Raw genomic sequence first — 24,865 nt, 5'->3', positions numbered from 1 at the left:
CAAAGAGCCACGTCACACACATGGTCTTACAAACACACTTGCTCCTCACATATATGAAATTACATAAAATTAATACCTTTCAAAGCGAGATTTATTGTGTTTATAAGTGTGTTCAAATTTGTATTTGGAGCCGTGTCAAAGACAAATTTCTGTTTTACTGCAGAAGAGACAAAGTTCTATCTATCTATCTATCTATCTATCTATCTATCTATCTATCTATCTATCTATCTATCTATCTATCTATCTATCTAGATGGATGGATAGATAGATGGGTATCTATCTAGCTAACATGAGCTATTGAGGGGAGCACATGTAGAGAAGAGAAACTGAAACTTAAGTATCAATCTCATCATCCAAGTATTGATCAATACTGATCCCAACTTTGGCATCAGTATATCAATATTTTAGAATGATCGGCACACCGTCACTCATACCTATATCGTGGATAGAAGAACCGCACACCGAAAGGCAAAGAGCCACATGTGGCTCATGAGCCGCAGGTTGGCCACCCCTGCAGTATAACAATGTTGTTGGTGGTCTTATGCAGTATTTTTTGTCTTAATTAAAATCTTAAATGTGTGAGGAGGAGTTGTGAAATTTAAAAGGCATTCAGATCTCAAAGTCAGTATTCATAAAACTTGTCTCCTGATCCTTGAATTTGTCAATGAGCCAAAATAAGAGATAAGACAGAGATAAACTGAGGAGCTGGATATAAATTTATAATAGTCTTTGTCAATACTTTGATAGTTTTAATATGTAAATAAAATTCAGAGAGAGTTGCCACTAAGATTTGCCGCTCCAATTAGCTTTTGTTGACCCTTTTAGTCTCTTTCAGCTACTTGTTTTGGTTAAATGAAGCATCATTTCTGTTTGTTCAATCCCTCTATTGTTTGAACTTGACACAGCAAGCAACTGTTTTTTGTTGATAACCTCTGAACATTTACTCGCTAAAAACTTTTCTCAGTCCCCCTGGAGCATGTTGGAAAGCAGAAAACTGGAGAGTGTATATTGGACTTATTTTGGTGGGTTGCCAGAAACACCAAATGAATGCTAATGCTGCTCTAGGTCTGCTGCATGAATAAACAGGCAGATGTTAGCTCCACGGGTTTCACTGCATGGACATGTTGGTGATTTGATTCTCTCCGGGGCTTGATTAGCACAATCTTATGGAAATTTTGTGGTGACTTGTTTTTTATTTTGATATGACCCAGGTGCTTTGCTGGTAACAGCTGAAATGCTTTGCCAAGATTTCGATACAGATTTAACAACAGGCTGATCTGTTACATAATGAACAGTGCTGAGATTCCCATCTGGTAAGAAGAGGCTTCAAACAATCAGGACAAGAATCTGTATTCTCATCCAAAGTGTTCTTTGCTTTGTTCACTCTTAAGTGTCTCTCTAAGCTTCCCCTGCACTTAACTGGACATTTAATCTCAGCATCTTCTTCTGTTCTTTCTCCTTCTTTCAGAGCCCGAGGAGCATTTCTCCACAAGGATTCAAAGTAGCTTCTGCTCCTCCAGATTCAGACGAAACCCTTCTCTTTTGTCTTTTGGTCTACATTAGCTATTAAGTGTTGAGCCACCAGAATTCAGGTGCTGTGTCGAGGCAAACCAGATCTCATGTGTGCTGCGCCTTATTGCTTTTTGTCTCTGGAAGGCATGATGCTTGTGCAGCTGCAGCCACCCTGCATGACATTTCCAGGCAGCATGAGGCATGATGCCGGTTTCTCTGACAATTTACTTCCTGCCCCTTTGCATTTTTTTCTGGCTCCATTTAACCTCATTAAGTTCACTTTCTCTGTGGTTGCGAGCAATTTGGCGACATTATGTGGAAAGCTGTGCAGTGGAGATAAGAAATGCATTTGGCTGGACGGCGGCAGGTTTGTCATTGTACCCGCAGAAAAAGCACGGTGAGAGGGACAGAATGGAGCGAAGAAAGGGTTACAAAGATGAAAGAATATACGACCGTTTGGTGTTGCACTCCTTGGCCTTCTCTTCATTTTCCTTTCTCCAGGGTCATGATGCACTGTGTTGTACTTCTCACTTAATCAACAAGAGGTGGCCGCCCTGTTCAGACGGGGTATTGTGTGATTGATCCTGCAATTCATTATATTGTCTCTCTCAGCTCTTTTTTATTTGCCAGTTTGCCCTTTCTGTTTACAAACTTCCAGAGGGAGGCTTTCTATTTTTCTTCCTTTTCAGGTGAAAAAAGTTAAATTATGAGAATAACGATTTTTTTTCTCCCTGTATCCTTTTTTAAAGCACATCACATCAACAGCCTACCACAGGAAATTACAGTCTCAGAAAATAATCATTTGGGTTTCTGAATCATACTCAAGTTTAACACCAAATGCTGCTGATGCACTGAGAGTAGGATCAAGGGTTGACAGCACATTGAAATACAACTTATATTTTATCATCATTAGATAGGCTGTATGCTTTGTGATGGGCAATGTTTTTTGAATTTTTGAATATTCACTAACATCAAAAAAATTAAATAATTCATGTGAAGATGGCTTTGTTCTGTATGCGGCAGGTTGCAGTTCTTTGCTGGATGCTGAAGCTGTTGTGCATTAGTATCATATAAAAGCAGGTTGAGCAGGACAAGAAGTTGTGTATTAAAAAAATTAAACAAACTGGGTCCAAACAGGAGGATTTACAGCCAAAACAAAAACAAGAAGAGGCTCAAAAATAGATTGGGGAGTGCGAAACTCCTTCGAAAAAATAGACGCAAATGAGGTGCAGTGCAAGGTAAGTAAGGATGGGTACCTTTCACATTTGAAACAATATGGTACAGATTCCTGGTACCGGGCAATTGGTATCGGTACTCAATGGTACCAATTTTTGGTACTTTTGTGTATGTGGAAAAAATCTATTAATTTGTTTAGTAATAAAATTTTATGTTTTTTCAGTTTAACATATTTATTCTTCAATTTATAACCTTGCAATGCTGTGTTCATGTCCAGCATGGGAAATCCCCTACTCTTCCACTCCCTCACAGTCACAAGGATGCATTTAGGTACCTAAACATGGTACCTTTAGATTTTACCTGAATTGGTACCTGGTACTTTTGACAGAATCTGGTCGTTATCTATAAAAGTACCTAATTTGGTTCCCATCCCTAAAGGTTGTCGACAACTATGCACAGCCATGTGACAGCAAGGCAGTGGAAAGAGTGGTGCTGACTGCAAATCAACAGTCACTGACAGGCTTCATCGCCCAAGAAATAAGTTTGATGATTGACGTGCGGAGCAAGCATAAGCCTTTCTCCATCTTTGTCAAAGTGTAATATGTTGGCAGGTATGTGGGTGGGCAGGGGTGGCAGCTGCTTGCAGGGGCCACGATCTTTGAATAATTTTCAACATAGTTACAGACGAATATCAAACAGCTCTTTTGCTTGAAAAGTCTACATACATTTCTTTTGAATATTGAACAAGCAATTTATTTCCTAGGGTTTTATTCTGAGGAGTTAAAGCTAAGATAAGTTACCTTTCCAAGTTGCTGCCTTTTATTTTTTATGAGAACAGCTTGTCTTGTTTTTTAAATCTTGAAGTTTCGATGTACATATTGACCGTTTCTGGTGCACGTACACAGAAAGTACCAAGAGTTCCAATAGTTAAGTTAGTTTTGAAAAGTAAGACCCATTGGGTTTTTATTATTTTCTAGCAAACACTTAAACCATTATGTTATCTCTTTCAGGAAAGAAGACAAAACGAGTTTGCTCTTCTTCAAAAGATTATCTATTGCATCGCTGCAACAAAAGCCACACTGAACGCAGGAATCCATAAAGGATTCACATATTGTGAAATAAGCTTCCTCAACATCTTCAGTTTCAATCTTACTCCTGACGTTGTCTTCTAACGATCTGTATGGATGACACAATGCCTGCTCGATTAAAGCTGAGGGAGCTTTGCAACGTACAGATCCTTTTTCAGAATTTAGTTTTAATTGGATTTTTTTCATTAGCACAATACAAAGAAATGTTTCAGTACAGCTCGATAAGTGTTTTTTTTTTTTCAATTTCCTCAGCTGTGTGTATTTCTATAAACTCCATACACCAAGGATTAAAAAAAAAAGAAAATAATAACAGAAAGATAATTTCCACTCCAGAGAATATTTTGGAGTTCTGAAATATCTAGTAACTATTTTCAATTTGATTTCCCTCCATGTATTAGAATTTGTAACCAGATGTGCCTCGGTACATCTCAGCCTCCGCCTGCCATCTCCCCCTTATTTTTGAGAAGTTGTTTTGATTCATAGACGAGAGCATATGGTGAAATTTAGAAATGACTGGGGTGCAAGTTTTTTGACTTCATCCTGTTTCTTATGAGTCATGTATGAGTCCTTTTTTGATGACTTCTTTTAGCATGAAAACAAGTAAAATGTCATCTCAGGCATTTGTTTATTCCAGCCACCGACTCAAAGCCGGATATTAAAATTTTAATCAGTGCAGAACATCTAACAACACAGCAAGCCTGAAATGATGTTGATTCTACTTTTTAATGGCTAAACTTTGTTTTTTTTCCTTTACATATTTTAAGCAAGTCTTTTTTGTGAACTCTTCCCTGCATTTTCACTCTCTTTGTTGATCCCTGTGAGACTGAGTATTACTGTGTCCCATGATTTACACGCTTATTCCTGCATCACTCACCTGAAGAGCCTATTATTTCAACTCCGGAAAATAAATGAAAATGAGACTCAAGGCATCCTCACTTCTCAAAATGATCCCATTACTATTGGTGCTCCCTGAGAAAAGGACAGGTCTAATTAACTTTTCAAGTGTTCCCCAGCTCAGGGAAAACACATCTTCTCTACCCAGCTCCAGGGACTGAGGCCCTTCTTGGTTTATGAGACCACTCAATCCCGAGAGCAGGTGAAGTGTCTAAGAGGGTTAAAGATGTAAGTTGCCAGCGCTTCAGTGAAAACAGACGACGTGTTTTGAATTCACTGTGGAGATGAAAACAAAACATACTTTAATATGCAATGCAATCCAATAGATATCTCTTTTAATATTAATGTGAAATAAGGGTTTGTCCTTTGACTTGATGATGTAAAAGAGTGTCATGAAGTATGCACACGCTTTAAGAAATTTAAATTTTCTTATCCTTTCTTTCGCCACAAAACAAATCTACTTCTCTTACTTAAATGAAAAGACCATACAAATGATATATTACTTTGTGGTGATGGTATTTTAATCTCATTATCCGGCGAAACAAAACTATGATGGATTAGAAGCTGAAATAAACAAGACTTGTTATTCTGAAAGTGGTCTTTTTAAAAAAATCTGTAAGGCTGTTTTTCAGAAAAAATATATTGTTTTACTAAATGTATTTGAAGCCTTGAACTTTAACAAACCTATTTTCATTGGGCTTTACGAGGCTTTCTAATACCCTTTATCACAAACCACATGGGCAATGTGTGCGTCGTTATTATGCAAGTTCTATTTAACTTTGGAAAGTGACTTGACAGAAGAGGAAAAGTCTCAAATTGTCAAGAGAATGAGCAAAGGGAATCTGCAAATGATGTAGCCAAGAATTTGCAGTGCACTGAATCCTAAAAAGGAAACGTCCAAGAAAAGAGTGAGGATGGGAGAAAAGCCCAAAGCAGAAAAGGGTTGTTGAAGATTATCGTGCTGACAACTTTTAAGAATCAAATTAGAGCTTCCTTAAAGACCCTGAGATACCCATAAAAGCTTTTTTAAGCTGTGAGGCTTGATGATATACCCCGGTCTACATGATGTGGGATGCTGAGACTGGTGGCAAAGGACCAAAAAGCAAATACAAGGACAAGACATTGTGGGAAACGAAACTGGAATGGGCGAAACAATGCTTGGATTACTACGTGGACCAGATGGATGGGTATCTTTGGAATTCAGCGTTCAGGATGGTAAAAAAGTAGGGTACTGCTATACTCTTCTGTGGTGGGAAAGACAATCAGCTAAAGAGAATAAGACATGAGAGTCAGGCTCACATTGTTCCAGAGGGGTTGGCATCTCCAGGCTTTAAAGACAATCACCTCATGAACTGGCCTGTCTGCTCACCGTGGTCAATAATAAAGAAGATGATTTACAGCGATGGCAAGCAATATAGTTTAAAAGAGCAGCACACAGTGTCAGCATGAAAGTCATAGGAAACCAAATTAAATCAGTTTACCAGCGACTCCTGAGCCTCAGTGAAAGGAAACAAGGTTATATTGGTCGTAATGAAGCACTTTATGTTTGAAATGTTTCAAAGACATTAAGGACGCTATTGTTGAAGTTTGAATACATTTTTAGAAAATCTATCTTTAATCAACAAAACATTTAAAAATGTGCCTATTTTGAGTTAGTTAAATACTTGTATGACCCACTACAGTCTACAGTACTTTGAAAAAAAAAAACAATATTAACCACATATTTGAAGAAATAAATCTACTGTCTGGAATTTACCATAAGTGGACTACAGTTGAGCTGTAGGCAAAAACTGTGATTGCTTGTGTAAATATGATGTCTTATTTATTTATTTTTAATAAATTTGCAAGAATTTCAAAAAGTATTGTCAAATTGTCATTTTCAGGTGTTTTGAGTAAAATTTTAAGGGGAAATATAAGAATTTAATTTATTTTGAAATTAGTCTGTAATATAAAATGTGGAAAATGTGAAGCGCTGTGAATACTGTCCGGATGCACTGTGCTCTGCTGCTACATCAGCATTCGCAATTTGCGTTCTCACATTTGATCCGCAGTGTTGATGTGGCTTCAGCACCCTTCACAACGCCTGACAAACATGGAGCCAGATTTCAGTGGTGAAGACCCTTCAGAATCTTTGTCACTGTCTTTATATTTAATGTGATGCCATTTATGGACAGTCCATCATGGCTCTCCACCTGGGTTAAACCCCTTGCAGCGTTTTGTAATTTAGTAAGAAAGAGAACGGCCTCAAGGCAGCCATGAATTCACTTTTCTGCAACATTTCATTATTATGATAGACCTACTGAGGGAAAGCGATGACGTGATGGCGATGACTCCAGGTACCAAACTCTTGTTTCATCTAGTAAATCAATACATGGAGCCGTTTGGTTTATGTTCTACAGCTTACACCAGCATTTTCATCATTGAGATAATGGCTTTGGAAAATAATATGGTTTGGCCTGTCCTAAAGGGTGTGTTTTTGTGTGAAATACTTGTAGACTGTGTATTGTGAATATTGTATAGTCATATAATAAAGACAGTAACAGACTAAGGCTCAGCAAACTCCAGGCAATGCTATCCAAATGTGGGAGCCACACAGAGCACCTGAAAGCTCCATAACAAGAAGCTTGAAAGGTTGGCAGAACTTGATATATGACTAGTACTGAAAACTGACAAAACATCAAGGGTAACCATTGAATGAAAAAATGTTTTGGGTGTTGATATTTTCAGGAATTTTGGGTAAAAAAAGTAGTCCTGACAATACGGTTTCCTTCTCCTATAAATTCCCTAAACGAAGGGCCTAAAGGTTCTTGTAGTCAGAGTTACAACACTCTGTCAAGAGCAAGGGCACAAACTGAAGAGGAATGGCTCAGCACCGACTTTGGTGTTTTTCCTGCCAGAGCGGATTGAATTATTATGTTCCATAAAAGTTTAATGGGATTTCAGCAGGGACTATATATAAAAGGAGGACTGCAGGACTGAGTCGCGGTACCTCAGGTTTTCTTTTATAGCCCCTCGTACCATCTGAGACAGTATTACTGGGCAGGAAGCTGCCAAACAAACAGCTGAGTGGACGAAATGTTTCATGGTTTGGATTTTGATTCACAGGGTGAGGCTGTAAATCACTTAGCAAATCAGACTGAAAGAGGTGTTAGATGGTGCAGCATTTATCTCCATGGGTTTCCTGCTTTTTGTTTTTTTTAAACTACTTTTGCCATGACTGTGCTGGGCAGTTAAATTTGGAAGTCTGTTAAGTGCAGGTCTATGTCTCAAGGTCTGAAAACCACTTACAACACTATTAGTTGAAAGTGCATCGCTTCCACTCATAAACCTTTTCCTCATCAATAAAAGTCTTTTTACCTTGAGCTTTTCTCAATGAAAAAGTCATCCACGTGTCTCATCCAATTCAGGAAGTACATTATGCTTACACTTCATTTTTTTCAAGAGATATCTCAATTTACTCATCATTCACTGCATTGGAGAAATTAACATATCTTCAGAATGACTGAATTTAGATTTAATGCACTGCTTTCATGCATTTGAACAATCTACCACACAGTTCAATAAGCGCTGCAGCTGGTTGTAAAAGGATATTATACTGTACATCTGAAATACTGTCAACATGCTGATGTCATGCACTCCAATCCTGCAGCTGTGACTGATTTCTCTTCAACCCTGCTCACCGCTCATGGCTTTCAACTCTCAGTTACACTTTTAGTAACACATTCTGACTAGAGCTGTACAATGAGACAATAAAAAAAATACAAAATACCTCCTTCTTCTTTTCTGTATGCAAACTTATAATCATGTGGAAAGCCTTTATGTTTTTACTTTTATGAAAGTCAAGAACTGCTGTTACAGGAGGATGGCTGCTGTTTAATGAGAGCCCTGTGGAGTTTTAAATTGTAAATGGAATGAGCATAGCAACTAAGCTTTAGACAACAAATTGTTCTGTGTGTAGCAGCATGAGGTTTCCTTTCAGTCTCTAACCAAGCAAACACTAGACATATGGTTTCTAGATTTCTAACACATCAACACATTTCTGACCTCTACCATCAGAAAAGAAGCAACACTTGTCTCGGAATCTATTTTACTCTTTGATGAATGCATTCACACATTTTACATCATATGGAAAAAAGAGCAACCAACCTGTAGTGGAGACAGTTTTATATTCAATATCTCTGTTGTTGCATGCGCATGTATATTTTGGCTTAGGGTATATTTACGGTAGTGTCACAGCAAAATGGTCAGACCTTTCTGACATCTTCTGGGGCTCTCTGTGGTAATTCTCTACACCACTGCTTCCCTTTTAGACTCTTGATGTGCTTCGTTTACATTCAGTGGTGTTTACATCCTGTGGTGTTTACATCCTGGGGTAGTACTTGTCTGAGATGTGTTGTGCATCACAGATCAAAGAGTGCAGGAGTGAGGTATACAGTTGTGATGCAGGGGCGCAGCTACCTACTTTCTGGGGGGTATGCAGACACATGACAGCCCCCCCCAAAAAGTATATATATATATATATATATTTATATATATATATTTATATATATATATTTATATATATATATATATATATATATATATATATATATATATATATATATATATATATATATTTATATATGTGGGGGTGTGTGTGTGGGGTGTGTGTGTGTATGGATTTTGGAATAGGAGAGGTCCATGAAGCGCTCGCTGTGCGCACGCCAAAAAAAATTTCAATGTTTTTTTTTACATTTTTATTTATTTATTTATTGTTTTGACTACAAGTCACACAAGATGTTTATTTTTTAATTAGCTTTTAATGATGTGAAAAAAACAAAAAACAAATCAACTTTTTATACCAGAGGCTAGCTGGATTCCAGTGTATTCTGTTTTTATTTCTAGGACATGTTTGCCCTGCTCTCTGTAACGTATTTTCTGTGAAATGGGTGTATTTAAATTAGTATGAGCTGAAAACAAAGCACGCGTCACGTGACTCGAGGTCCTCGAGTAGTCGCATTATCATGACGCGGGCCTGGCCAGCTGACGAGCCAAGCACTCAAAAAAATAAAAAAGAAGAGATGGGCGTGCTCTCTACTGTGGATAAAATAAATAAACTGGCTTTAATCAGATGATTTGACAGGCTGAACTAGTGCTGAATTACCTAAAAAATATATATTGTGGTCACCTAGGTGTAGATGGACGGGGATGTGGTCCACAAAGTGCTAATAATAAAAACACTCTAGTTTCTAAATGGGGTTTGGCCCCCTGCCGAGCGCGTCACAGGGCGCAATTGCGGGTACGTGCATCAGCTGATCAAACAGCTGTTCACCGCAACACGCACATTTCTCTGTCTTTCCATATTTGACTGCCTACGAAAAGAAAAAAAAACGGTTACCCCCCCCCCCCAACACACACACGCATGTGCGAACTAACAGGGGCGGATGGGAGGGGTTGAAGGAGCGGAGGGGCGCTTCTCAGTGATGTGCTGACATGCCTCTGCAGAGCTATAGAGATCTTTATACTTCTTATCTCTCTCTTATTTTTACTACCTCTATAGCTCTGTGCCTGTTTTCAATCGTATTGTTTACACAAACAGCTGTCAAATACAGAAGATGCACTCAAAATAATTTCTCCCCTATCGCTTTGGCGCCCCATCTAGCTTGGCGCCCCTGTGCATCGCATATAGTGCATACCCACTTTCTGTGCCACTGTCGTGATGTTTTGTACAGTCTAATAATCCCACGCTCCAAAAAGTGGACACCACGAATTTGGTTATGGGGAGTAAAACTAATATTTGCAGATGTTCGCATTTCTTCGTCTGGGACATTTTTCATAAATGGAAAAATCTCTGTTGCATTTTTTTTCAAGCACTGCATGACATTTCATTGCTGGTATATTTAGAAATAGAAAGCGAGGCTGTTCATCTAAGAACTCATAAGCAAGGTTTTTGATAATAAAAGAGAATGACGTCAAAACAACAGAGGAACCATGGCAGAACTAGTAAAAAAAGAAAATAAAGATGGTGCTCTCAGGTGGAGGGTATGAGTGAATATAGAAATAATGCAGAAAAACCTCAGCAGTAGAATAAAGAGGGTTGAAATGCCTTCATTATATTGGGAATAAAACCTGTTCACACACATTCTTAACACATCCTCTCAGAGCCTCTGACCCCTTTTAACATACTTCAAGTAATAAGCTAGCGAACAGTTATCTGTAGACCCTAAAATCATCTGATTCCTCCTCAAAACCTCTCAGGTGCTTCAGCATGGTCATTGTTCAGACATATTGAAATGTAATAGCTTTCAGGATGTGCACAGGGATCAAAGTTATGGAATAAGACACTTTATAGTCTACATTCGTCATGTGCATATTGAAATGTCCCCGGTTTAATGTGTGTTATATTGGAGGAACCGAAGGTGGACTACAAGATAGATTCTCAGAGCACCAGGGTGCTGTAAGGACACAAAGTGATGCCTATCCTAAGCTGGACATTTAAAAGGAATACACAACAGCAATTCATATATTCTGAAAGCTTCAGGCATAGATCATATGCCAAAGTCAGTACGCAGAGGAGACGTTTCTGGATTTTAAAAGGTTGGGTCTGCAGGAATTTTCGATACTTGTTAATAAACACAAAGTCAGACTGGGCTCCTCGGCAGTGCACACCTACAGCCCCCGACCGTGACTAGTGGACACATTCACTCGCAACCACCTGTTACAGCACCGCCTTTCTACGTGGGGGGAGACTCAAGAGCCGTGCACCTGACTTAGCATGTTAGCATAAGCTAATTACGGGTATTTGACACATACCTGCTGAGCTGAGAGCCAACTCTGTCGCTCTTTGTCCCGTGCTGCTCTGAAAGTGCCCGAAAGGGAGTGAAAGTTGAGCCAAGCTTCACCCTCGTTTTGTTAAAAGCTTTCTTTTAGGTGTTTCGTTTCACTTTTGTTGTTTTCCTTGATTCTGCTACATCCACCATCACAGCCGCTCGGGATAGCTTCTTCCCACGCGCTACTGAACACGCAAAGTCACTCACGAACTGGGCGCGCTGTGATTGGCTGACGTCACTATTTCGAAAGTTGCCCGGATGTGCGACCGCATTGCCGTTACACGAGCGTAAACATGAATGAATGAGTGATGGGACGGAGATAGAAGTGCGCGGTAAAATGTGGGTTTGAGATGTCTTATCCGCCAACAAATGCGGAATAACGCACGGAGTAAACTAAAATCCATCCTGAAGGCTTCGTCAGCAAGAAATAGAGAGATATATTTGAAAAGTTATGCCTTATAAGCGGGAGAGACCCATACGAGAAGTTAACATCTTTACCATCGTCTACCTCTACAGGTACAAAAACATAGATGTTGCTGCAAATCTTCTCTTGGGAGAGGGGCTCCACAGTACGAATACATGTTCCTGTGGGTTTAAAAAAGCCTTCTGAAAGACCTGAGTTGTACTTAGGAACTATTTCTGCTGTGAATTACCTCCTAATCAAAATTATACTCTATCATTTCACTTAAGTGTGATTTTAAGATGCTATGGACAGAGACCATGGCTTACCAGACAGGAATTACTGTGAATAGACTAGGATGTTGAGATAAATGACAGATTATTGCCTTGGAAATCCTGGTGGAGCTTAGCTAGCCACAATGTTCTCCATACTTTGGACAATTGTTTGCAATTCTCACCCCAGTTTGCTATAATTTTTGGTAGTCAAGAGCATATGAAGTGTTATTTTCTCAGTCTGACTGATTAGTGCAGCAAAAAGCAGCAATAATTTACCATTTTGTGCAACAATAATTCTATATACCAGTGAACTTAATTCCGTTCTGTTGTGAGAGTGCCTCCAATACCAGAGTTAAAACACTCTATAGAGGCCAGGAAGGGACGATTGAGATTCCTGTAAAGTTGATAGTTTCTATTTTTTTTAGAAGAATCCAGCACACTCTCACTTTAAGAGCAACTTGCCACTTTAGCCTTGATAAGGATTTAGCTCTGACTCATTTCATGTGAGCTGTGGCATATTACTGATGGATGTTTACAAACTAGCATTGTAAATTTGAATTGTAAATTTGTAGATACAGGTGCAACTCAACAGATTATGAAAAGTTCATTTATTCCAGTAGCTCAATTTAAACAGTGAAACTCATAATTTTCTCAGAACACAACAGATTCAGTACACACAGAATGAACTAATTCAAGCACATTGTTCTTTTAATTGAGAAGATTATTGCCTACAGCTAATGAAAACCCAAAATTCAGTATCTCAAATAAATTGAATATTGTAAGATCTAATTAAAAAAAGAATCATTATACAGAAATGTTGGCCTTCTGATCAGTATGCTAATTTTAACACACTCAGTTCTTGTTTGGGGCTTCTTTAGCATAAATTACTGCGTCAAAGCATGGAGACAATAAGCCTGTGGCATTGCTGAAGTGTTATAAAAACCCAGTTCGCTATGATAGCAGCCTTCAGCTTTTCCGTGTGTCTAGGTTATATTCTATTGGAAATACTCCATAGACTCTATGCGGTTTATGCCCAGTCAGTTTGATGGAAAATGAAATCTGCATCTTTATAAAACTTGTTAGCAGAGGGAAGTATGAAGTGCTTTAAAATGTCCTGGTTAACGACTGCACCAACTTTTGATTATATGCCCCCCTCAAACCACTGACTGAACTTCATACTGGACTTTATAGCAACTCAAATTCTGTCTCTTTCCACTCTTCCTCCATGTAATGCAAGAATTACTTTCATTTGTAATGAGGACTTAGGCCCATTGAGCAATTGTCTTTTTATCTTACCTGGGCTTCTGACATCTCTGATTGAAATGTGGCTTGGCAAGAGGAATGTAAGAGGTATAGCCAAATTCCTCAGCCACAGTCCACTCAATCTTTTCAAAGCTATGCTCAAAGCTCAAAGCCCTGATGCTTGTGCATCTTTTTCTTTTCTATTTTCTATTCAACCCTTTAGCCAAGTTGGTTTGGCAAGTGTGACCCCAAGCATGCTGTGCTGGAGCACAGTTCACTTCTTTAGCAACAACTTTAACCTCATTGGCTGTCAGTTCAGCAGTCTACCCATGATAGTGAAGCCTACTGAACCAGACTAAGAGACCATTTAATGACTCAGAAAACCTTTTCTGGGTGTGACAATATCAGTTTACAATACAGAACTTTTTACATTCCAATTTTATGATATACTGAATTTTGGGTATGCATGTATTTTAAACCATAAATATAATTATCAAAATAAATGCTTGATTCTGAATCTATGAGTTCCACATTTTTTATTTACCTATTGAAATCAATTATTTTTCAATTGTTTTCTTATTTCTTGAGATGAACCAGTTTATTTTTTAATACTTGGCACTAAGGTCAGTAATCTTATTTTTTATTTTTCTATGTGCCCTTTATCTTGACAGGCTGCCCACGGCTCACATTTGTATTTACTTCTTTGGAAACTGTCCCTTGGTGTGGTGACTGCATCTTACATGAAAGGTAAGGGATGGAGTGATCTGAATTTCAGACACTGGGGTTCTGATGAACCATATTTGTGTTAAACTTCCTGAAGAAGGCTACATGCTGAAATGCATTAGAGTGAAGAGTTTTTATTTATTAACTATGGAACTTTACAGTCTTTTAAGGCATTTGGTCATTTTCCCAAACACTGTGTTTTCCCTGTCTTTTTTGCAATGTTACACTTGGGTTTTTAACAATCGCAAACTTTTATGTTCAGTTTTACCTCATGGATGCAGATGTCTTATTTCTTCACATGGAAAAGGACAGACAAGATATTACAGCATTAAGCCTATGACTACTGCAAAGCAGGCAGTAACTCATGCACGTATTCTGTACTGCTGATAAAGCTTGCAAGAACCCCCAGAGTGCACTTTCCCCCAGCCCTGTTTCCATGATTTAAGCATCTACCATAAGGACAGGAACAGGAATAAACTAACATTTAGTATTACAGTACACAACAGCCAGCATTTGCATGGACCAAAATGTGTCTGAAAGCAGCAAAATGCCATTTTCTCTGGCACATAGTATATCAACAATGAAACAGCTACTTTAATACCAGGAACCAAACCAGCTCTGGTTGGCTCATTTAGCTCTCTGCAGGATCAGCAGTGTTTCCACCTGAATGATGCACCCTGAACCACTGATATAAACCACATTTAAAAATAGCTTACAATCTGGATGTAGAAGAACAGAAGTCCTCCTCAAGACAAGAGTCTAAGAGTCTCATCTAGCACACATCATAAAGGAAACAATCCCATACAACTTAACATTTTATACCTTCTTATTTACATTTGATTCATAGACAAAGTTATCTCTAGACATCACACACATCTGTCAAGACATCTCACAGCCTAAAGCCTAAAATGGGATCAAGTCACTGACAGGATTGTATCCGTAAACATACATGTACAGTGTTTGGACAACAACAAGGCAGAAGTACTGAATAACTTTTAGACTCAAAAAATGAACATAGTTAAGTTCCACCATAAACACACTCACAGCGAGCTGCTACTATTTGTGCAGCCTCATTTATCATTGCAGACAAGGACAACAGAGAGAAAAGTATACCTAGAGGAAAAAAGGTAGCAGAGGTCATAGCAAACCAGCAGAAGAATAAAAAAATAACAGCACCTTAGATAGCTTCCCTTTTTTTTTTCAATATGTGCTGTGGCAGTAACGCTTGTGATTCTTCTTGCACACATTCTCTTCTCTTGACACCTGACCAGCCTGGTTGTCAAAAAAAAACATTACTAGGCAACAAAAGCAATGAAATATAATCCATCTCGGGCGCCACGTGTCACTTTAGCATTGAGTGTTATCAGTCTATAACATGGCAACAGTTACGCCCAAGTCGTAGTGTCCCTTCATCTGGATGATTCTGGCAGCCAACATGAGCAGCAGACCAGTGGCCACTTCTAGGCTGTAGGAAAGCCAAGCTGAGGCAAAAGACCACCCAAAGGAGACTTTCACATTGGCGAGGCTCTCCGGGGGCACAACTCGCTGGAACTCATCCATCGCCTGGTTGGAGTATTTGATGTAGATGCTCATTCCAGTGAGGGTAAATAAACCTGACAAGGCACAGAAACCAAACAGATGTCATCAATAAAATAAAGAAATCTCCTTTTTTTATTGCTTAGTACTTCAGCATGGGGATAGTTTCAACTTGAGGAGTTGGAATGACCTCTCTACAGTCCTGTAGTCTGGCTAAAAGGCTTCTGAGGAGTTTCTAATGAAATAATTTTGAAATCATTCCTTTTCTGATGCCTTTCATCTTCAGTCAAATGAGATCATCTACACAAGTGGTGCATTTTTCTTTATGTAACAGACAATGATGCCTGTGTTCAGATTTCCTGTAAAAGTCATTAAATTGTCACTCACATGGATATCACAATGTTTGAAACTCTGCTGAAAAGCGTGGAAGCAAGATTTAGCAGAGGAAGTGAAACATGTTTTGAATTAATGCCCTGTGCTGGGGCAGGATTACAATAAATAGACCTATTTTATGTTTTGGATTATTGTTTTAGATGGAGAAACTCTACCACTTGTCTTTGATAAAAAAGGACACAGTAAGAACTTTGAAATTGGTCTTGAAAAGTCTTACATTTGTATGTTTGCCTGTTAATAATGTCCAAAATTTAAAATGAATTTATCAGCACCAAAATTGGTTATTTCTAAATTTTCAGGTAGCTGTGGTCCATCCATGCCTATGACAACACCATGCCGGCTGGCAAAGTTCCAGAGTGAGTAGGTAAGCAACAATCCAACTTTTCTGTGGGATATGACGGGCAATGTTTTGGGTAAAAGGCAAAAATTGAGTGTATGGAAACTGAAGTAAAAATGTTTTGAAACAATAAAATATTGAAATGTTTACCAGAAAAACAAAGCTTCAGAATGTTCACAAGTTCTGTTTAATTGTAAACTTTTTGCCCTGTAGACTGGTAATGGAGCAAAAATCAAAGAAAGTGCATCAGAGGGAACATTTTAAATCAAATAGCCAAGATATTTACTTTCGCTCTTGGCTAGCTTTGAGGGGCACTGATACCTGATACCAGGATCAATATCTGTGCATCGCTAGGAAGGACATAATCAGGATTCACTAACATCCCACATCTTAGAGCAACAGACTATGAGTAATACTAAACAGTAAACATCTTTTCAACACTGGGTGATGAATCTCATAGATAATGAAGACTTCATTACAGATAGACACTACCACTTCCACAAAAGGAGATCACTAGACCCAAAAAGAAATTCCTCATAGTACTTCCAATTAGTCACTTTTGTCAAAAAGATGTATCACTCACTCTTTCACTCTTAAGGTAATAATGCATTAATTTGGAAATTATCTTCCCTTGCAGACCTCCCTGCCTTGCAAGTCTGGCAATCAATTTCACAGACTTTGACTACAGTGATAAGTGGAGCCAGCTTGGTTTGAACAAGTACTCATAAACACGGTGTGTCACTTGAAGAAAAGTATTACAAATTATAGTAATTCATCGGTGGATGGTTATTTTTTATAACAACCTTGAATCACAGAGTCAAAGCCAGGCAAGAAGCAAAAACAGTTCAGGATGAATCCGTCTCTTACTAGGCCTGACAAAAGAGGCCGATTCATCAGAAGCTCAGAAAGTAATTAGACTGGAATTTTATGAAGGATATTATGGCCATTGAGTTTAATGTTAAACATGTCGTTGGTTAAAAAAATTCTAGTACAAAGCTCAGAAATGGATGTTAAGTCGTAAACTGCATTACTGTTTACATTAAAGTTGGTTTTCAAAGAGGCAGATGTCTGTGCATGCAGGTCCATTGTTGTCAAGATGTGGCTAGGACATTTTGTGCAAAGCATGAAATTAGCTGTCTCTTCAGTGTGACAGGAAAGGCCGACCCTGCTGGCAGCGAAGCCAAGGTATATAATAAGACTGTTCTGAGCTATGACAGATTCATGCATTCGCCCTCAATCTCAACCAAAACCAAGATTCAAGCCCATTGCCTCTGATTTTGTACTGATTCGATTGCATTCTTTGAGTATTGTGTTTTTTGAGATTGTCCAACAGCTGATCTTGCAGTGTTGAGATAGAAAGGCAATCTTTCTGTTTCCTGTGCTGCAGCTGAACTGTCATTGTAGGAATTGGACACAGCCTCATTACTTTAAAATTTAAAGGGTGCTTTCAACTGCCTTCAAAAAGTGTGATAGATGGTGTTATAGTTGCGCTCTTATTCTGTGAGACAGAATTATCATACATCTTTGCTTTAATAGACCACTTGGCATTCTCTCTTATATACTTAAGAACATTTCAGTAAAGCATAACAGAGGCTAGGTTTTGTTTACCATGCCAGGATTGAGATACGGCACTGGTAAAGTTGGGCTTTTAGCCAAATGCTCATGCTAGTGTAGGATCATAATCACAAGCTTAAGGATATGTTATTGGATTTTATTCCAAGAGGAAAATGAATGAGTGCATCATAAGCCTATACATTCATCAGCTAAAAACTACACGAGTAACAGTCATGCAACCACAGTCAGACTCTTCATTTACACATTTACTCAAAACTCCTGAAACCCCCTGAAATATTTGGGTTGAGCTGCATGTGTGCAACCAAACAAGTACAAGTTTTGCCTTGACCTTTTGCTGCCAGCGCTTTAGTGAATTTATAAGAGGTAAATCACAAATTGCAAACTGCAAATTGTTTTGTTTGGGACTGACTTGGCAGCAGCAACAATCATTAATATTTTAAATACACTGATATTAAATCACACTATGACGGTCTGTTATATATCAACTGGTTTTCATCAGTGCTCATATTATGTAGGCCTGTAATGCTTATTATTTGATGCGTTTGAGCTATAGCAATCTCCACTTGCAGGGCTGTTGATCTGGTTCATGGACTATTCTATACTCTACTTGGACAAGCACCATAGCTACAGCTGGCATTGAGTTTTTGTGGCGTCCTTGTGAGGGAAAATATTTTTCTCCTGCCAGCTATCATGCAAACTCATGGACTGTAAACTCTGATGCTGACACTAATAAGCTCTTACCCTTCATGGTGTCAGTTTTAAGTATTGACAAAGAGCCAGACATGAATAAACTAAACAAAATAAAGTCAGATTGTTTTCCATCAGTTAGAAAAGCCCCAACAAATGATTCCACTCACGAAGCCCACAGATAAGGATTATGACCTGGTTGAATAGAGCTGCACGATTTGGGGAAAAGGTGCGATTTGCGATTAGGTGGACAATATTGCGATTGCGATTGTGCTTGCGATTTAATAAAAAAAGTTGTGTCATGATGAGTCTACAGGCTTGCTTGGTTATCATGGAGAAAAATCTGAATTGCATGTGCTGACATTGCGATTGCGATTGCGATATCCTCTTTTGCGATTACGTAATTGCGTGTGCTGACATTGCGATTGCGATTGCGATTGCGATTGCGATTGCGATAATCGTGCAGCCCTATGGTTGAATCACCTGTCTCATGGATTCAGTGCATTTGATGTAAATAGACTGTTTTAATGAATTCCATGCACCTAATGATTATCATAATCCACAATAAGCTTTTTCACACAGGGATTTACACACAGAGCAGCCTCTAAAAGCATGGTGTGTAGTTGACTTGCATTTCAATTTTGATTTAAATTCATTGGTTCCTCTGAAAATAATCCAACATTGTTTGGATAAGGTGAATCTGATGTCCAACATTAGTAACACTGCAAACACATCTGACACTCTGTCAGCCCACAATACTGTGATCGTACGATTAGCTGAGAAAACTGAGACCCTGTTAACATGACAGTGTTTCAACTTAAAACGCAAAAATACAGAGAAATAAATCTGCCTTTACTTAGAAACGCTAAGGGACTGAAAACGCAGAAGAACGTAGTTGACGCTATTATTTTCTTTATCAAGAAACGGCATTGGTAGATCTCCACCGAAGCAGAGTTAGGCCGATGATCCAGCATATTGACGAATGCTAAGTGTAGAAGTGGTACAACAGATACACATTTTGTTGACGGACAGTCAGCGGATTCAGCAGCACAACCACAACATGGTAGTCTGCGAAAATGGTCACAACGGTACTGTTGTAATGCTGTACATGCATGTAGGGGAGGGTGATGTCAGCGTTTCCATTAAAAACTCTGACAAGGCTACTGTGGCGGTAGCGTTTTAGAAAAGATCCACTCTGGAGGCTGTTTTCAAAGGTTTGTGTTTTAGGTTAGCTTGTATTGTTGCGTCTCAGCCCCTTTTAACCTAAAATGCACGCTTTTGAAAACAGCCTCCAGAGTGTAGCTTTTCTGAAACGCCCCAGCCACTACTGCCATGTCAACAGCAAGCTGGAGATTTTAGTGTCGTCATGCGTCCCCTTCATGCAAGCACAAATAACAGTACAACAGTAACGTTGTTGCGATCGTCACAGACTACCATGTTGTGCTTGTGCTACTCAATCTGCTGACTGTCTTTCAACAAAATGTGCACCTGTTGCTCCATTCCTGCGATTAGCATTCACCAATACAGCAGATGATCGGTCCAACTCTACTTTAGAGGGGATCTTTCAAAAGCAGCTTCTGGACAAGACAGTCATAGCGCCAACTACAGGCCTGGCATGCTTACTACAGTGTTTTCAGTCTCTTAGCGTTTCTGTGTAAATGCAGGTTTTTATTCTCTGCGTTTTGGGGTGAAAAGTTGTTTTGTAAAATATGGCCTAATTAATTCAATCTTGGCTACTCTTTTTCAGGAGTTTTCCTTTTACCCCCAGGTAAAATGTTAGGCGAAACACTGGCTTTGTAGTCAGCCCTTGGTGTTTTTCTTTTCCAAAATGCAAATGGACACAAAATCATAGTCACCGTCCACACATTTAGGATGCAAATATGTCAAATAGACAAAATGTGAACCATCTTTAAGGGATTTCCATCATTTCTCACAGATATGGAAAGATACAGGGTGGATATTTTGTGTGGTTTACAGATTTGATTAAGATGAGTACTTTGTCTACCACTACTGGTGGCAAATCAAGAACAAGCTCTTTTTAGATTTTCCTGCAACACAGCCTTGACTGATAGTCACTCCACATGATCAATGCTGTTACTCTGACAACATACCTATAAATGCTTTTCAGAAGATCACGTTTGTTGTGAAACATCTTTACTTTCAGCAAAAACAGCTGTAGGGTAAGAAAATATCACCAGAACACTTATTCTCTCTTTACATTCAGAAATACCCTGAGGCTACGTGCAGTTTCTTTAAAAGAAATAATTTGCACGAGGACATCCTCGTCAGAGCATCTCTCACTGTGTAATTGTAATTGCATCTTGAATGCATTATGCACTGCTGATTGAATGGACGTTGAAAAAACAAGGTTGGTTAAAGACAAAGAAATCTTCAACAGCATGGTGATTATAGTTTAAAGCTGATATCCTATTGTATTACGAATAAATCCTCATCCATTTAGTCTCATTATGGTGTGAGCAGAGAAATCATTACCCCATACCAGTGTTTTTAAACCTTTTTTGAGCCAAAGCACATTTTTAACGCTGAAAAAGTCCCATGGCACACCACCAATCAAAAATATACATATATACATAAAAAAACACTCTGTAGCCTAACAACAGTATAGTCTCTTACACTCACGCATTGCAAAACTTGGACCTGTTTAGATGAACACAACACAGCTTTGCAGGCAGGTGGTAACAATGACTCTGTTACAGTGTGCAACATTTTTGATTCAGCAACAAGTTTAGCAACATGGTGGCTAGCTTTGAGGCCTTGGTCCTTTGTGGTTATCCCACAAAATTTGGCTGTTTCACCATGTTTTCACACAGGCTACCAAAATTGTCCACCTTCTTGATTTGAAGCATTGGGTGGTTCATTTGGAAATGGCGTATACGCTCACTTGGGACCATGGCATTGCTGGATAGCTTTTTGCCACGCACCAAGCAACTAGAGTCAGTGCCATTCCATCCTGGTAAAAGTAAATCCGAATGAAAGACAGCTTTTGCTGTACAGCCTTGAGTTCACCATCTTTGCTTTCCTTGATTACCTCCTATAATGGAGCCTTCATCAGGGTCTGAATTTTGTCACAGGCCTCGTTCGGAGTTTGGACTATTTCTTTTCAAAAATTTCTCCATTAATGTCAAGGCTACATGTCTCATGCATCACTAAAGTTGAGCATTAAGGCAATTAGTTACCTGCTGCCACCTACTAATGTGGAAGATTACCTTTAAAGCAGCTTGACAGTAGCATGTTAGTGTTTTTAGAAAAATTAAATGAAACTGGATTATTTCCCACGGCACACCTTGCAGTATCTCACGGCACACTAGTGTGCCGTGGCACGGTAGTTGAAAAACACTGCCTTATACAACTCAAGAAATGGTCACAGAATCTTTAACAACCTACCAGTATAACCTTTTTTAAAGCAATATTTAGTCCTTGTTGTTATTACTTTCAGTCTTTTCTCAGGAAAAAAAAGAGAAAAAAATGCTGAAATAGATATGCATGTGGATAAGTCTTGAGTGAATCAGGGTTTTAATGAAATAGTAGATAAAACATTTCTTTATCAAGCTACCACACAAACTCAAGGGTAACAGTACGCATACAATGAGCAACCCACACACTCTTTCTGCAAACTGACAAGTGGAGGACTCTTCAGTCAAGCATCCACCCAAGCACACATACTGTAATTGCTACAGGCAAAAATAAAGGACAGTATATCACAGACTTACTGCAAAAGAGAAAGTATGATGCTGATCCAATCAGCAAGCTGGGGCTGCAGGCCAGCGAGCTGACCAGTCCAAAGATCCATCCAAACACAAGCAGCACCAGGCTGAGGGGCAGCATGATGACCACTACCTTGTGCAAGCCTAGGGACACACAAATTCACATAAAAGCGCACAATGATTACTGAGCTGAAAGATTTTTGAAGCACCATGCAGGGTTTTCTTGTTATTCATATACAGCTGAATTGTTAGGTCACTGCTGAGAGGACCCATTTGAAAAACAGCTGGGAATTTCAGGATGATTTCAGCTCTCCGGGGTGCCATTGTATTTTTTTTTTTCCTCTGTCAAACAACTTTGTGGGATATTTAGCTTTTAGCACGCAGCTTATTGTTGTATTCCACTTTTTTATCAACTCTTTTGAAATGAAACCACTTACCAAGTAGCTGCTTTTCTGTCTCTGTCAAGCTGGACATATCCGCTGTAAAAGAAGGGATGACTGAGCTTCTGTTTGCTCCTGAAAATGTCAAGTGAAAAGGTTAGTCATGACAGGACATAAGAACAGACCTGTGAGACTGCAACTGCATTACAATAACACACACACACACACACACACACACACACACACACACACACACACACACACACACACACACACGCACACACACACACACACAAACACTTTTTGTTATTCTATTCCTTTTGTTCTATTTCAAAGCCGTTTATGACTACTCAGTTTCACACATTTCCTGATGTGAATTAGACTTCTGTTGCAAATGTCTTTGCTGATATGTCACAGGTGTGAGCTCTGCATGAGCATTATGTAGGCTAATTACTTGGCATTCAACTGTGCATTCCAACAGCGTCGAATAGGATCAAGCTATGCACCCATCAAGCATATTTTGTTGCAGCTGTGAGGTAAAATAAATAAAGACAGAAAAAAGTAACATATCTGCAACCTACCTACCGCCTGCTCACCTGCAGCTGCTAGCAGGGGTGACCAGGGGCTGCTGGAGATTTTAATCAGGGGGAGGGGGTTCGGATAAACATATCTATTTTTAATATCATTTCTTTGGAAATATTTAAAGTGAATCTTAAAGTCAAAGTAATGAAAGACCTGATAATTTTAGGCACTGTCTTTTTTTCTCCAAGTTGATGGCGCCTGGCTCACCTTTTCCGTACCGCACAACTGAGAATCATTGCACCCCCTATAAGTTCATGAAATGCTTCGCTCTCTGAGCAGAGTGATAAGATGTAAACCAAGGCTTCAGCTGGGGAGCGCTATACGCGGTAACAGCATGCAGAATCCTATAATCAATGAAAATGCACAGACGCAACTGCACTCATGTGGCATCAAGTTGGTCTCATTGATTTCCCTCGTTTGTCAACATCAAATACGATCAATTTTCACAATTCAAGTCAAAATATTGATACGCCAGAATTCAGAACCTTGAACGCACCGTGACTGCTGTTCAATGAAGAAGAATCCTGAACGATTTCCTGTGACAGGCAGCGCAAAAGTTGTTATTAAAAAAAACAAAAACAAAAAAGAACTGCGTTCTTATTTATAGCACCTCCCTCGTGAAATGCTACCTGAGAATCTGAAAGAAAAGCTTTGGCAAACTATAATCTGAAACACATCATATAGAGTTGAATTCAAATACCTTCAATAATTTTCCATAGTCCAGAATGTGAACTCAGGTCGTCGGGACCTGTGTGGTTGTCTTGGTTCACATCGATGATATACCAGTAATCAGTCCCAATAGCCAGGGCGAGGAGGCTGAAACTGAGCAAACCTGTAAACCCAGCAGCGAGGACCACCAATCCGTACCTCATTGTAGGCAATAGTCCACAAGTCACCTTAGTGGTATTCTCTGAAGTTTTTATTGTGTGATCGCACTGTTCTCTGTAACGCTCCAAGAGATGCGATGCGTAAAAGCTCTCCAGATGGATCCATCCCTTTTGAATGCTGGCTCCACATGCTCCCGACGTGCAGAAACTGCAGGCAGGGGCGGAGCCAGCGAGTGGCCAAGGGTGGCCATCCCCTGCAATCTGCTACTGATTGACTATTTGCCTTATCAGAGGCAGTACTTGCACTGAAATTAATTGTTTATTTTGATTGCACAAATTTTCTTTTGTGAATGTGTATGTGTGTGTGTGTGTGTGTTTGTGTGTGTGTGTGTGTGTGTGTGTGTGTGTGTGTGTGTGTGTGTGTGTGTGTGTGTGTGTGTGTGTGTGTGTGTGTGTGTGTGTGTGTGGGTGTGGGTGTGTGTGTGTGTGTGTGTGTGTGTGTGTGTGTGTGTGGGGGGGGGGGGGGGGGGGGGCTTTTTTAGGGCTTTTGTATCAAAAGTCAAGGTAAATGAGAATAAGAGAATATAATAGGAATAAGTCCCTAGATTTGAGGTAAAAGCAGGAGTTTATTGAGTGTCTGCTTGAGTCTGGCTGCAGAAGCAATGGGAACCACATATAGAGACATATTAAATAACCCATTTTTT

The 24,865-nt window shown here is 39.2% G+C and overlaps 1 protein-coding gene and 1 long non-coding RNA gene across 2 annotated transcripts; one reads left to right on the top strand and one right to left on the bottom strand.

The window, feature by feature from the left end:
* Positions 1 to 11,861: 11,861 nt before the first annotated feature.
* On the top strand, positions 11,862 to 16,412 carry LOC141809609 (uncharacterized). Its single transcript, XR_012600007.1, has 3 exons — positions 11,862 to 11,995; positions 14,068 to 14,143; positions 16,348 to 16,412. It is a non-coding gene; the product is annotated as an uncharacterized LOC141809609 (long non-coding RNA).
* Positions 12,533 to 24,352, bottom strand: LOC141809608 (transmembrane protein 235). Its single transcript, XM_074696707.1, has 4 exons — positions 24,035 to 24,352; positions 22,810 to 22,887; positions 22,379 to 22,516; positions 12,533 to 15,732 (listed from the first exon to the last, which is right to left on the bottom strand). The coding sequence occupies exons 1-4, from the start codon at positions 24,204 to 24,206 to the stop codon at positions 15,488 to 15,490; spliced, it is 633 nt and encodes a 210-aa protein (XP_074552808.1). The 5' UTR covers positions 24,207 to 24,352; the 3' UTR covers positions 12,533 to 15,487.
* Between the last annotated feature and the right edge of the window lie 513 nt (positions 24,353 to 24,865).

The sequence above is a fragment of the Halichoeres trimaculatus genome, unplaced genomic scaffold (assembly GCF_033239565.1).
Source record: "Halichoeres trimaculatus isolate MK-OKI-2021-1 unplaced genomic scaffold, fHalTri1.1 fHalTri1_scaffold_20, whole genome shotgun sequence".
NCBI classification, from domain to species: Eukaryota; Metazoa; Chordata; class Actinopteri; order Labriformes; family Labridae; genus Halichoeres; species Halichoeres trimaculatus.
This window is presented reverse-complemented; position numbering and strand designations above follow the sequence as displayed.

Bases quoted from the DNA above. Each gene is read 5' to 3' on its own strand.
- LOC141809608 (XM_074696707.1), bottom strand. From the start codon at position 24,206: ATGAGGTACGGATTGGTGGTCCTCGCTGCTGGGTTTACAGGTTTGCTC. The intron at 22,517-22,809 runs GTAAGTGGTTTC...GTGTGTCCCTAG, and splicing joins GACAGAAAAGCAGCTACTTG to GCTTGCACAAGGTAGTGGTC. The intron at 15,733-22,378 runs GTAAGTCTGTGA...GTGCCTTGTCAG, and splicing joins ATCATACTTTCTCTTTTGCA to GTTTATTTACCCTCACTGGA.